Below are 14,654 nucleotides of genomic sequence, written 5' to 3' on the forward strand. Positions count from 1 at the left end.
ATGCTTTGGATATTGTTTTGGTTGAATGAGAAAATTGTTGATTTGAATTTTAAAGGAAAATGATACGCTTGAAAGCGTGGCCACCTCCAGTTACAGGGGAAACTCTGGCGAAATTTTTCCAAAAACCAAACACTTAGAAATATTTTCACTACAAGTATTATAAATATATTTCTAACTTGTTTTCAAAAATATAAATTTCGCCACGATCTTTATTACAAAATTACTAAGTGTCGGAGGTGGGATTTTCACAAAATAAAACTTGCTAAAATATATATTTAGTATATGTATTTTCCGTAACATCACTTGTATAAATGTTTATGATTATTTTGTGAACTATGCAAATATTATTTTTAGGGTAAAAATAATATTACCAAATGTTAACGATTCCAAAATAATACGAACGCCTTTACGATAAATATTTAAGTTACAATGGTATAGTTAATACCACCCGACCTTTAAAACGTAACTTACGCATTTTAAGAAAATATTTATGAACGCGTATTTGGTCAAGGTATTATTTTGGGAAAATCATATGTATTAAAATATAATATTTTTGGGAAAAATATTTATATTTTGGAGTTAGAAATAAAATATATTTTAAGTGAGACTTAATAATATATTTCGAATTTTACGAACGCACATGAATTGAATCCCCCATCCTTGGGAAGGAAAATATCTACCAAATAATTGACAAGTGTAATTACGAAATAGTTGTCTAACTATTTCCCAAAAACTTAAACCTTAAGGCACGGCCGTCCGTCTAATAGATTTAGTACGTGTAGGTCGTCGCTCAGCGGTTTGATCAGGAGATCTTCTTATTAGAGACGCACCACTGTGAGTTCATGTCCCCCTTTTCTCTTAACTGTTTTCAGTTTTCTAAACTGCGGGGGTGAAATACATGTTACTATATTTATGAGAACTTTATACATGGTATGGTTAGCGTAAGGAGGTTTACTACTTAGATCATGTGAGTGGGTAGGCGGAAACTTGAGGCCATTAATCCTCAGGGTAGGACCGAGGGACAGGAGCGGTAGATCTATCTGGGTGTAGCGAGCCCAGCCCCAGGCCCAACAGTACGGACCTCGGTGTGACTTTGTGCCTAACGCATAAATCCGCTAGGTTTGAGTCTTCCTACTTGCACTTCACACATATCAATGGCCTTGCAAACCATTGGTGATCTCTTTTTCCTTATTTGCTACATACCAGGATTTTATACATACAAAGGTTTTATTACTCACTTACACATGAACTCGCTCAACATTATTGTTGATTTTTCCAACTTACATGTATTTCAGGGAACTAAAGATCTGACGCGGTATGTTATGTTTTCCCGCTGCATAGGAGTTACGAGGTCATCCAGGTTTAGGGGATGTGACTTTTTCCTGGACGAGTCACAGTCCTTAAACTGTGTTTGTTTCATGTCGATGTTTGTGTTTTCTGAACAATGATATATGTGATCAGGTTGTAGTTTCAGTTGCTTGAGTCAACGTCCTAAAACAATGTTGTTGTATTTGGTTTTTAAAACTTAATTTAATGGATGATCTTGCATGGTTTTATTTCATATAGCTTGTTATGGTTAAGCTATGGTATTAAGAAGTCACACCAAAATTAACCACGCTTCCGCAAAGCCAGGGTGTGACACCCCCCACCACCTCCAGAGTATCCACCACTACCACCACCGCCGCCACCTCCTCCACCATAACCTCCTGCATGCTCCCCACCACCTCCATTGTATCCACCGCTACCACCACCGCTACCACCTCCTGCACCTCCACCATAACCTCCCCCATGCTCCCCGCCACCACCATAGTATCCACCACTCCCTCCTCCACCTCCACCTCCAGACCCACCACCACCTCCTCCTCCCCCGTATGCACCACCGCCATATGCCCCGCCTGCACCACCACCTTCTCCACCACCACTTCCATACCCACCTCCTCCGGCTCCCCCAACTCCACCACCGTGTCCACCTCCACCTCCACCGCCACCACCATACCCACCACCGTTCTCACCCCCGGCTCCATACCCATGACCGTTACCACCTCCTACGCCTCCACCGTAACCTCCAGCATGCTCCCCATCACTGTTACCACCCCATGCCCCTCCACCATAACCTCTTACAAGATCTACACCACCGCCATGGCATCCAACACTACCACCGCTGCCAGTGCCACCACTTCCACCTCCACCTCCACCTCCTTCCCCTCTACCATAACCTCCTGCGTGTTCCCCACCACCTCCATGGTATCCACCACTACCAAAACCGCTACCACCTCCTGCACCTCTGCCATAACCTCCTCCATGTTCCCCACCACCACCATCACCACCACCCTCACCGCTACCACCTCTTACGCCTCCGCCATAACCTCATGCATGCTCCCCACCACCACTGCCACTACCACCACCGCTACCACCTCCTGTGCCTCCGCCATAACCTCCTGCATGCTCCCCACCACCACTACCACCTCCTATACCTCCGCCATAACTACCTTCATGCTGCCCACCACCTTCATAATATCCACCACTACCACCACCGCTACCACCTCCTCCACCTCCACCATAACCTCCTCCATGCTCCCCACCACCACCACCACCACCGCTACCACCTCCTACACCTCCACCATAACCTCCATGCTCCCTACCACCTCCATAGGAACCACCACTACCACCTCCACTCCCTCTACCGCCTCCATACCCACCACCATTTTCTCCATAGCCAACACCACCTCCTCCATGACTAGGAACATATTCATATCCACCGGCAAATCCAACTCCACCACCGTGTCCCCCACCACCACCAGACCCTCCTTCAAACCCACTACCACCGCCACTCCCTCCACCACCTCCATACAAACCATACCCTGGCATTACATGTTCACCTCCACCACCACCACTTTCATAATTAAAAAGTGATCTAGCGGCTGAACAAATGCCAATGCAAAAGAAGACGACGAAAACACTAACAACAACTTTCCAATTACCCATTTATGGAAAGTTGATGGAGTAACAACAAAGAAGTCGAATGCAATTTATAGGCATTTCCATTTGGTCTAAAACCATGAGTATTGGGCAATGGTGAGTGTGCACATGGCAAAACGTTAGTTGGGCTTGACAAAATGAACCCCATATATATATTTGGTCTAACGCACTGAGCCTGCCGCCGGCGTATCAAGAGTGCACCATATCCCGTTGCTATGTAGGCAATACCTGCATTTTTCTGTCACCCACATCTTCAACCATTTAAAAACTAACACATCTCACAACTTTGAATATAAATTTGGTTTCCTTTTGTATAATGGTAAATCAATCAGATAACATGATTACATTCGATTAAAGTCATTTAATTATATCATCTTATATATCTAAAAAGATAAACTTTTTTAATCATAATTCATAATTAATTAATGCATTAATAAAACTCAAGTTCAACGTTTAATCATTTCGAATAAAAAGTTTTTGAGGTTCCCTTTTTTTTATTTTTGAGCGGCTAACTGTTTTCCATGTGTAAACCCACCCTTTCGTAGCTATGTCCAAAGGCCGATTACCCGACCACTGCTAGAAAGCGTAGCACACCCCTGATGCGCAGAAACCCCGTGAAATAGGTAAAACTGCCCCCCCCCCTATAGACTCGAACCCGGGTAAAACCCCGGGCCAAGCCTTCACCGAAATAACAACAACCACTGCCTTTAGACAATTTACCAACTATTTAACTACATTATTATATTCAAATGTAGATATGTTGTTTACAACCAAATCATGTAAAATAATACTTGTATTTTGTGCAATTAACATTATATATAGAGGTGCAATTAACAATATACATGGAGATATACTTTATACGATTATAAGTTTGATAACGCGTCGGTTTTTGTTTGATTGTATTCGATAGTTCATTAGTGTTTTTAGTTTTTATATTTTATTTAATCACTTCAAAAATTCCGACAAATAAAATATTCAATAAGTGTCAAGGTATTAAATATTTTGGTTATGAACGTTTGTTTGTGTTCGTTTGTTTCCATTTGTGTTCATGAATATTAGTTTGGATTGAAATGTCAATAAAACACAAACCTCATGGACCCAGATGCACAAAAAATCATTTTAGAGGGATAAGCAAATACGTCCAAACCTCAGGGACGATTTTGGCATTTTACTCAATTAAAATAATTTAGTTTTGTGGAAATCTACGACGACACCATGCCTAGAGTTGGTTCAATTTCGAGTGGTTTACAACCAATCCACTTTCAAGCCATTTGTTCTTAAACAACACTATTTTTTTGTTAACATTTAAATTGAAATTTATTTTTAATAATCATTTAAAGTTTTCGCAAGAGATACAAAAACCGTATTTTGAAATATCAATCCTTTATTAAATTGTGCTTTACAACAAGTCTCATTTTGGTCTCAATAAATTTAAGGGTTTTATTTTGTTAACAAAATCATTTATACACTTCTTAAAGAAAACCTAACATGCATGTTGCGTAACGTTTTTATTCTGTTAGAAGCACCTCTAAAAGAAAATGTTATATAAGAAAAAGCAAAACGTAACACACACTTTGCATAGTTTTTTATTTTGTTAAATCAAATTTACCTGGTTTGGGAACATATCCAACATATCCCCCGATCCTGTGTTGGATTTTTTCACTTAGAGTCTTATATTAATAATTAAAATACAAATTGAACACTCTTGGTTTGATTTCTTTTCACTTAGACCTTTATATTAAGTGGTAAAATACAAATTATAAAATCAAACTTTATTCATATATTTTCTTATAACTATAATTATTATTGATTTATTTACTTAGTATTTTAAAATACCATATTCCATGGCTTAATTTATTTATTATTTGATGTTATTTTAGTTTTTCTAATTAAAAATGAAAGACTTACATGATATAAATAACTAAAATTAATAAGGTTCATATGTTATTAATAAGGATTAAATAAGAAGAAATCATTTTCATGCATTGATAAATTGTACCTTAGACATTAAAACTTGTGTTGGGTGTCTTAATTTTTTTTTTTTTTTTTTGTGGTTACAATTCAGGACAAACAGATCCTTTATATAGTAAAAATGGCAAAAAAATGGGTACTGAGATGATTACAAAAATGGCCCAATACACTTCGGTACGGGTACCAGTACGATGCTGGTTCGGTTTCAGTATTGAATACCATTTGCCCATCCCTGGTTTGAACTCGAAAAAACAAGCCTAAGGCTTCGCCCGCCTTAAAAAGGCTTGAGCCAACTTGTGCTTCCTTGTTTTGAATTGGCTTCCTTTTATAGTCATCTCACTTCTCAAAATTTATATAATATTTACCTTATGCAATTCTCAAAATTTATATAATATGTATGTTATGCAATGTTGTTGTTGTTTGCATTTGGTTATGTATGATATGCAATATTGTGTGTTAGGTTTGGTTGTCTTTGGGCTTTGCCTTGGACCGTTATGTGTTAGCTAGAGGCTTTTAGCCCACCACACATATTTAATATGTGCAATCCTTTTGTTCGGTTGATTCCTCATTTTATTTGTATCGCACTTGTTTTGTATCATTCTTATTCTACCTGTATCTTTACTCTCTCCCTCTCTAGAACTTGCTCGCTTATTTGTGCTTTAGTTGTTGTTTGATCGTTATCAGGTATGGGTTGATTTAGTGTTATCTTTGAAGTGTTTACATTATGACTCTTTTAAGGTTTAACATTCCAAATGTTGAATTGATGATGTGTTTGTGAGCCTTGGAGGCGATGGTCTGTTGGTGAGCATTGTCTTACCTTTACATTTTTTTGTTTTGTTTTTGGCTTTAATCGACCTTTTTTAAGGAATAAAGCGGCAATGATATGAACTTGAGCCTTGTTTATGTTGTGTTTCCAAAAATGGTTTAGCCAGGACTTTCGATCTGGGTTTTTGTTATAGCTAAACCTGTTTCTGTTGTTGAATGCAGCGAAAATGATAATTAGTTGAGCCCTGTGTATGTTGCGTTCCTAAAAAAGGTTTAGCCGGGTCTTTGGATCTGTGTTTGTGTTGTAGCTAAACATGATTTTGTTGTTGATTGAACATTTTTTTATTAATGCAAGGATGTTGATATGTACTTGAGCCATTTGTATGTTGTCTTCCCAAAAAAGGTTTAGCCAGATCTTTAGAACTCTATTTGTGCTGTACGTAAACGGGATTTTTTTGGATTTCTTAATGTCGATGAACTTTTGGTGAGCCACGATTATGATGTGTTAACGTGTATATGTTAACTATACATTAGGGTTTATGATTGTTGTGTTTTAGAACCAAGGTTGCTAATGTTTTGTTGTGAGGAGATTTTAATGATGTCTTTGGTCAATATCTTTGATAGCATGGGTTACTTAGATTGCCCTCCTCGACTTAAAAGATGCATAATTTATGGTTAAGCGATGCATTTTATTCGTATATGCTCGAAATTTTGGCAATGAGGCTTTGTTAAGCCTTTTTATTGTTGTTTATCGATTTTATCGGACTCGGGTCTACTAATATTCGGCTATGATGATAACCATATTTTGGTGGCGACTGTGATGGCTTTTAACATGCAACCACGCCAACTTTTATCTGATCCTATGCTCACTTGTAGTGTACAATGGGTGATAATTGATACTCTATAAATTACCAACTTTTTGGACAAGTGTCATTTAGTTGGGTTTGAGATCAGATGAAATATAAACTAAACATTGGAGGACTTAGTTTTCTTAGCAATATGCTATACTCGTTAATATGATATCAATTATCAACCTTTGTGGACTTTGTTTGTCCGTACATTATGCAATGTTGTTGTTGTATACAATAGGTTATTGTATGATTTTCATTATTATTTGTTTGGTTTGGTGTTTGGGCTTTGACCTAGACCGACACGTGTTATTAGGTTTTTATTCTAACACACTTATTTGATCGGTGGATTCCTCATTGTGTTGATATGTAGGCAAATGCCTATATAATTGTATGCTTACAAAGCCTATTGTATGTTACGAAAGTGGTGTTTCTATTTTTTGCAGAAATGGTGATTATACATAATTGACGTTCGTGTAATGGCTTGGCGATTGCGTTATTTGTAGCTACAATAACCCGTCTTGTCTTGTCTAAGCCTCGTGTTTAAATTACATAAAACAATACACTGCAATATCGCTACCTGACATGGCTACCTGTTGCAGCTAGGAAGAGATTTCTACAAGCCTATCGGAAACATTTATTTCATATGGGTCATAATATTATGCAAACCAAATGAAACTTATAATAATAATAAAGATTTTCTATAACCTTTAATTAAGAAAATTTTTGGCATGTTTATACGTCGACTACAAACATTTGGTCGATAAGGTTATTGCGTGCGATCCACACATAACGGATAAACTAGACGATCTTACTCGGAGGATCACTGATTCGTGCAAAACAACAGCTACTACAAGATGAAGTGGATGCGCTATACGCGCGTCATGCAGTGAAATTGAAGACCAATGTTTAGATTAGCTATTATTGTAAACAGATATGTTATTAATTAGTAATCGTACGTTAAATTGATTGTAAATTTTGTATAAAGTAGTTATACAAATCAATCGGATATTTAATAGGTGTCGAGTATATATGTTCAGTCACCATGGTGCCTGCGACGCAACAAAGTAGCCCTTCATACTAGTCAGTTACATAAAGCAACTCTTGGATCAAAACCACATCGAATAAACACTTGTGTGGACATGTTTCATATTTTAAAATAAAACTAGTGGTATCTCCTGCGCTTCACGGCTGGAATTTGATCGGTATTGGTTCGGCATATAACGTTATTGGAATTCGGACGTTATCGGGTTGGTTCGTTGCGATTTCGGCACTCACTATAACAATCGAAAGAAGATAAAACCCAAATGCCCAACACGATTATTATATGGGGATGTTATTCAGCCGGTTGTGTTTAGTTCGTCACCGTACCTTTAAAAAATATATATAAAAAATCGTTGTTCATTGAAGTTACCAAAAAAACACAAACCAGATAAAAATAAACACGAAAAGACAAAATAAAAAAAAAACACATATAAGACAAAAGTTACTATTCATTTAGATATTATCATAACTTATAACACAATATTATTTTGGGTTATGACCATTGTGTATTTATTATTAGAACCTATAACACAATGAAGATGGTGTTATATTTGAGTATTCTATACATTGTGTTCTTAGCTTTGATTATTGTGTTTTCAACTAGGGATGAGCAAAATGGACCCGGAACCGGTACCGAACCGGTACCGGTACCGAATTTACCGAACCGGGTACCTTTTCGGTACCGATTCGGTACCGACTTTTGACATTTTCGGTACCGGTCCGGTACGGTATCGGTTCGGTATCGGTATTTACCGTTTTTTACCTTCAAATACCGGTGCCGTACCGGTACCGAACCGGTACCGGTACCGAACCGTACCGTACCGTACCGGGTATATTTGGTACCGGTACCGGTACCCACTTTTGAGGATTTTCAGTACCGATCGGTACCGAGCTCATCCCTATTTTCAACTGGGTGGGTTTTCTATACATTGTGTTATTGGCAATGTTTTCAGAACCGGACCGGACATCGAACCGATCTTCTTACCGGTTCAATGGTCCAACCGGTCGGACCGGACGTAAGAACCGGAAGGTATCGTAAATATTATAAAAATTAATAGGGTTAAATCTGAAAAAATATATGTGGGTTCAACCGTATTAACACACCATAAAATCCGACTACAATTGATTTCTCAAACAACTTTGAAAGTATCTAAAGGGTTAAAAAAAAACGTACGCTCAAATCACATTAATAAAAACAGCCCCGCAATGCGGAGAATCAATTCTAGTTACATAAAAATTAGAACTCACTGTAACATTTCAAATATTTATTAAATAAATAAAAAGTTAATTAAAAGTCAAGCCCTACATCTACTAGTACTAGCTTCAAAGTTAATTAAAAAGTTAAGCACTTCTCCTTCTCCTTTCTCTTTTAAAATTACAAAAACTTGCAGAGCTCCTACACTTCATATCCCCGATGGAGGCTAGGAGGTTTCAATTTAGTGTTTTTGTTTGAGAAATCATGTTTCTTTCCATGTATGGCTGTAACAGAAGGTTAAAAAGAGAAAAAAAAATTGAGATCTACATGAAGAACCCCAGCGGCCCGACTTCCTATTTTCGCCGGTTTTCCGGGTCGACCGCCGGTCACCGGTCTCCGGTCTGATCGCCGGTTCGCTGCAGGACCATTTTAACAACAAGAACCAGACCGACTATGTAAGCGGTTCCCGGTCCGACCGGTTGGGCCGGCCGGTCCTGTACAGCCACAAAAACACTGGTTATTGGTTATGGTCATTCTTTTAATTTGTTATCCATTTTGTTTTTTGTTATGTTGTCCATAGTGTTTAATCTACTGTCTATTGTGTTTTAGTCGTTGTTTATTGTGTTTTTAGTTTGTTGTCTATTATGTTTTAGTTTACTGTCCATTGCTTTTTTTTTATCTGATGTCAATTTTGATTTTAGTCTATTTTTCATTTTGTTTTACGTTATGTCCATTATGTTTTACACAACTGCGTTCTCAATTTTTTTTTTCCAAAAGTATAACAATCGGGTACCTTTAACTACTATAAATAATATGTTTTGGATCGATCAATATGTATAAATCCAAACAAGAGTGATCGACGTTAATAGTATAAAATGTATGAAAATGACCCACATGAAATTTAGAAATCAATCTCTTAAGAAAATTCAAATTTAAATTTTATATAAACTCAAATTTATATAATATTAAAGATAAATGTCGGTGGCTGTCACATCAAAAGCCACCGACCTGTTCTTTGATATATATTATAATGGCTACAAAGTAATTAGCTAAACAAAGGTTTGATGGAATGGATAAGGCTTTGGTGATTTCACTTCATTGCTCTGGTTCGAATCCTGTCAAATGCACCCCTTCAAAGTCTTTTTCCATTTAATACTTACTAGTTGATTTTCCACCCGCACGTTGCGACGGGGATCCAATGTCTGCAAAACGCTTGCCGTTGCCGGCAAGCAAATAGTGAATATCAAAACATAGATAAAAATGATGTAGTAACGATAGTCACTCTGTTCTAAAAACAACGATTTTAAACAACCTAATATATAATAATAGGACCCACACATCCTACACGTTGGAAATTCGGTTGTTTTTAGTTCAGTTATTACAGTACTAACACGTACTAACACGTTAAAATATGGATGAGCTCGGAACCGTAACGGCATCGAAAGTACCGATCACAAAAATAATCGAAATTAGGTAATCACACTAAAAATGCTCGGTTCAATGCGGTAAGGTATTTGAAGGTAAAAATCAGTAAATACCGGTATGGTGCCAGACTTTTGTCGAACCGAAAGTAACGATTCTAAAAACGCCAAAAGGTGGGTACCAAATTGGTACCGAATATGGTATAGTAAATTTGGTACCGATACAATACCAGTTTGATTACAGGATTTGATACCATTTGGTCATCAATAATCTAAATATACAAGTTAATTTTACATGCTACAATTCATTCATTACAAGAAAAAGACAAAAAAAGAAAGCAAAAGATGTTGTTGTGTATATAAAACCCCATTTAAACGAAATACATTTTACTTACCACGTGTATGAAAAGCAATCTAAACAGTGTAATTACTTGCGTTGGTATGTGACATAAGCTCAAAGGTGATATTAGGGATGAGCTCGATAACAGCCGCTACCGAAATTCCCCAAAAGTGGGTACCGACACCGAATATACCCGGTACGGTACCTGTATTTTAGAGTAAAAACCGGTAAATACCAGTACAGAACCGGTACCGAAAATGTCAAAAGTCGGTACCGAAAATATACCCGGTTTGGTAAATTCAGTACCGGTATCGATTCGGTACAGGTACCCGGTATTATTTGCTCATCCCTAGGTGATGTTACTATTAATAAGTTCTATTCTACTTACCACGTGTATGAAAAGAAATCTAAACGGTGCAATTATTTGCGTCGGTACGTGACATAAGCTCAAAGGTGATGTTAGGGATTAGCTCGGTACCAACCGCTACCAAAAATCCCCAAAAGTGGGTATCGGTACCGAATATACCCGGTACGATATGGTACCTGTATTTGGGGTAAAAACTGGTAAATACAGGTACCAAACCGGTACCGACAATGTCAAAAGTCACTACCGAATCGGTACCAAAAATGTACCCGTTTTGGTAAATTACCGGTATCCGGTACCATTTGTTCATCCCTAGGTGATGTTACTATTCATTAAGTTCTATTTTTAATGTGTTGGTACGTGGTATAAGCTCAAAGGTGATGTTAGGGATGAGATCCGTACCAACTGCTACCGAAAATCGGTATCGAAAATCCCCAAAAGTGGGTACCGGTACCGAATATACCCGGTATGATACTTTACCCGTATTTGAGGGAAAACCAGTAAATACAGCTACCGAACCGGTACCGATAATGTTAAAAGTCAGTACCGAATCAGTACTGAAAATATACCCGGTTTGGTAATTTCAATACTGGTACCCAGTACCATTTGCTCAACCGTAGGTGATTTTACTATTCATTAACTTGTAATTTTACCGAAAATATATCCGGTTTGGTAAATTCAGTACCGATACCCGGTACCATTTGCTCATGTGTAGGTGATTTTACTATTCATTAACTTGTAACTTGTAATTTTATTATATAGGTAATTTGTTTTTTCTTTTTCTATTTTTTTTCGCCTTTCCCCCTTCTTGTTTTCTCTTATTTGTTTTTTCCTTTCCTTTTTTTCGTGTTTTTTCCCTTTTTGTTTTCTTTTATTTCGCGTATACGCCGTAAACCTATTTTATGATATGGTTATTACTACCTACATGTCGTTATAATTTCACGTTTCGACATTATTTTTTTACGCAAACAAGTCGAGTCAAATATAATATGTTCTCATGTTTATTATTATGTGTAGGTGTAAATTCACGTTTCAACGCAAACGGTATAAATTCAACTTTCGACATAATTTTTTTTTTTTTTTGAAACGAGTATGGTCAAATATAATACGTTTTTATACTTATTTTTGTGTACCTTTCGGTTGGTCTATGTTTTTTACTTAAATTGTTCTCGGAAACGAGCGAGGTCAAATAAAATACGTTTTGATTCGACAGTATAAATTTGAGTTAGTGTACATTTTGAAGGCGCTAGGTCTTGATACAAATGTAAGGGTGATGTAGTGGTTAAGTGGAACCCTTAATAAATGAACCACCCTGGGTTCGATTCTGTTTCTTTTGTAACCGCAATGCTTATATAGGTTACATTGAGTTAGATCGGATACATCGAAACACGCGTTTTCATATAACTAACGATTACATAACGTGTCGGCAACCATAAACAACTAAGGCGTCGCCGCCACAACGCGCGACCTAGAGCAAAAATCTAGTATAATTATATACATAAACTTTAACACTGATATAAATAAACTTATCAATCTCTAAGAAAATTCAAATTAGAATTTTTAAAATATTTAAATTTGAATTTAAACTCAAATATAACTAGTTGGATGCCCCGCCCGCGTTGCGGAGCCCTAAGCTGAATATTTCTTAGTTTCATAACATGTACGCATGTATTTTAGTTACTTGTGCATACTACTCATAACACGATCTCAAAAAAATTACATCAAGTCAACCAATTAAACCAAAACATTGTCATAGTTTTGCTAAAAAAAAGATGGCAAGCCTGAGCTGGGGCAAAATAGTAAATTGTCAGAAACAATGAGCGAGTGTTAGACACCTGGTTGACAAAAAAGTTAGATTAAGTCAACCAAGTAAAATAAAAACTGCTATAGTTTTGCAAAAAAAAAAAAAAAAAAAAAAAAAAAAAAAAAAAACAACTAAAACGATGGCAAGGCTACAGATAACTGAGGGCAAAATCATAAGTTTTTAAAAGAGGGCAAACTCATAATTTTAAACAGATGGCAAATTCGTAATTTTAAGCTGGGGGGCAAAACCAAAATTTTGTTTTGAATCGGGGCAAAATCATAGTTTTGAACGATGGGCAAAATCATAGTTTTTAGCTGGGGCTAAAAGCATAATTTTATTTTGAACCAACGGCAAAAGCTTAATTTTCAACTCAGGGCAAAATCGTAATTTTTGAAAAGGGGGCAAAATCATATTTTTGAAATGGGAGCCAAATCGTAATTTTGAGCTAGGGGAAAAACTAAAACGATGGAAAGACTACAAATTTTAACTGCGGCAAAATTGTATTTTTTAAATGAGAGCAAACTCATAATTTTAAACCGAGGGCAAATTCGTAATATTAAGTTGGGGGTAAATCCATAATTTTATTTTGAACTCGGGCAAGATCATATTAAAAATGTAAAAAGAAAAAAAAGGGCAGCCGTCCATTTTCCACCAATGGGTTGGCAGAATTATTGCCGCCATCTTCTTTGTATTACACTAGAGTTATACGCTGCCCGCGTTGCGGGGCGCTAAACCGAATATTTCTTAGTTTAATAACATGTACGCATTTATTTCGGTTAGTTTTACATGCTACTTATAACACAATATCAAAAAAGATACATTGAGTTAACGAAGTAAAGAAAAACACTTTCATAGTTAAGATAAAAAAATAACTAAAACGATGCAAGCGTGTAATTTAGAGTTGGGGGCAAAACAATAATTTGTTTGGATCAATTAGCGAGTGCTAGCAGCTGTTTAGCACGAATAAAAACTAAATTGAGTCAACCAAGTAAAATAAAACACTATCATAGTTTTGCCAAAAAAACAATGGTAAGGTTGCGATTTTTAGCTAGGGTAAAATCGTAATTTTAAACTGGAGGTAAAATAATATTTTGAACTGAGGGCAAAACCATTTTTTTTATTTTGAATTATGGGCAAAATCGTAATTTTTTTACTAAGGGCAAAATCGTAATTTTTAGTTGGGGCAAAAAAAATTGTTTTGAACTGTGGGCGAAATTGTAATTTTAAACTGGGAACCAAATTGTAATTTGGCAGGATTGTAGCTGGGGCAAAACTATAATTTTTTTAAACCAGAGCAAAATCGTATTTTTTGACTGAGGGTAAAATCGTAGATTTGATTTTGAATTGGGGGAAAAATCGTAATTTTAAACAGGGGATAAAATCGTAATTTAATAGGACTTATAAATAACTACTTTATGCAAATGCAAAAAAAAAAAAAAAAAGTTGGCCGCCACTTTTGGCCAACCAAATGCTTTCACTATTCCCGCCGGCCACTTTATTTTGTATGTATTGTAAATTGCTTCAACTGTTTATTTCCTTCAATTATTAACATAGTGGAGGGTTCAAATGAGAAGATTTCTTTTGGAAGAAGAAAAAAGAAGAAGTTTCAACCAATAAGAATACTTTATTTTACTTCATTTAATATTTGCATTTAATTTTAATATAAGGGTATATTGGTAAACTTACATAAATCATTAATTTGTATTCTTCCCCTTTAATAACTAACTAAATTAAATTTGTAACTCCTTTTCAAAATATATATACTTTTTCCAAATTAAAAAAAAACAACTTAATTTAAAGTGTAGAATAAATTACTAGTTGTGTAGGATAAATTACGAGTTGTGTAGGATGTATTTCGAGGTGTATAGGATAAATTTCGACTGTGTAGGATCAAATTCTATAATGTGTAGGGTATATGTAGGA

The 14,654-nt window shown here is 36.3% G+C and overlaps 1 protein-coding gene across 1 annotated transcript; it reads right to left on the reverse strand.

Annotated features, from left to right (window-relative positions):
* Window positions 1–1,457: 1,457 nt before the first annotated feature.
* LOC110932354 (glycine-rich cell wall structural protein-like) lies at window positions 1,458–2,985 on the reverse strand. Its single transcript, XM_022175697.1, has 3 exons — window positions 2,400–2,985; window positions 1,643–2,354; window positions 1,458–1,491 (listed from the first exon to the last, which is right to left on the reverse strand). The coding sequence occupies exons 1-3, from the start codon at window positions 2,983–2,985 to the stop codon at window positions 1,458–1,460; spliced, it is 1,332 nt and encodes a 443-aa protein (XP_022031389.1).
* Between the last annotated feature and the right edge of the window lie 11,669 nt (window positions 2,986–14,654).

The sequence above is a fragment of the Helianthus annuus genome, chromosome 3, assembly GCF_002127325.2.
Source record: "Helianthus annuus cultivar XRQ/B chromosome 3, HanXRQr2.0-SUNRISE, whole genome shotgun sequence".
NCBI lineage: Eukaryota > Viridiplantae > Streptophyta > Magnoliopsida > Asterales > Asteraceae > Helianthus > Helianthus annuus.

Excerpts from the sequence above, each read along its gene's own strand:
- LOC110932354 (XM_022175697.1), bottom strand. The coding sequence starts at position 2,985 with ATGGGTAATTGGAAAGTTGTTGTTAGTGTTTTCGTCGTCTTCTTTTGC. Across the intron at positions 2,355-2,399 it reads AGGAGGTGGTAGCGGTGGTG|GCGTAAGAGGTGGTAGCGGT; the intron begins GTAGTGGCAGTG and ends GTTATGGCGGAG. Across the intron at positions 1,492-1,642 it reads TACTCTGGAGGTGGTGGGGG|GACGTTGACTCAAGCAACTG; the intron begins GTGTCACACCCT and ends ACATTGTTTTAG.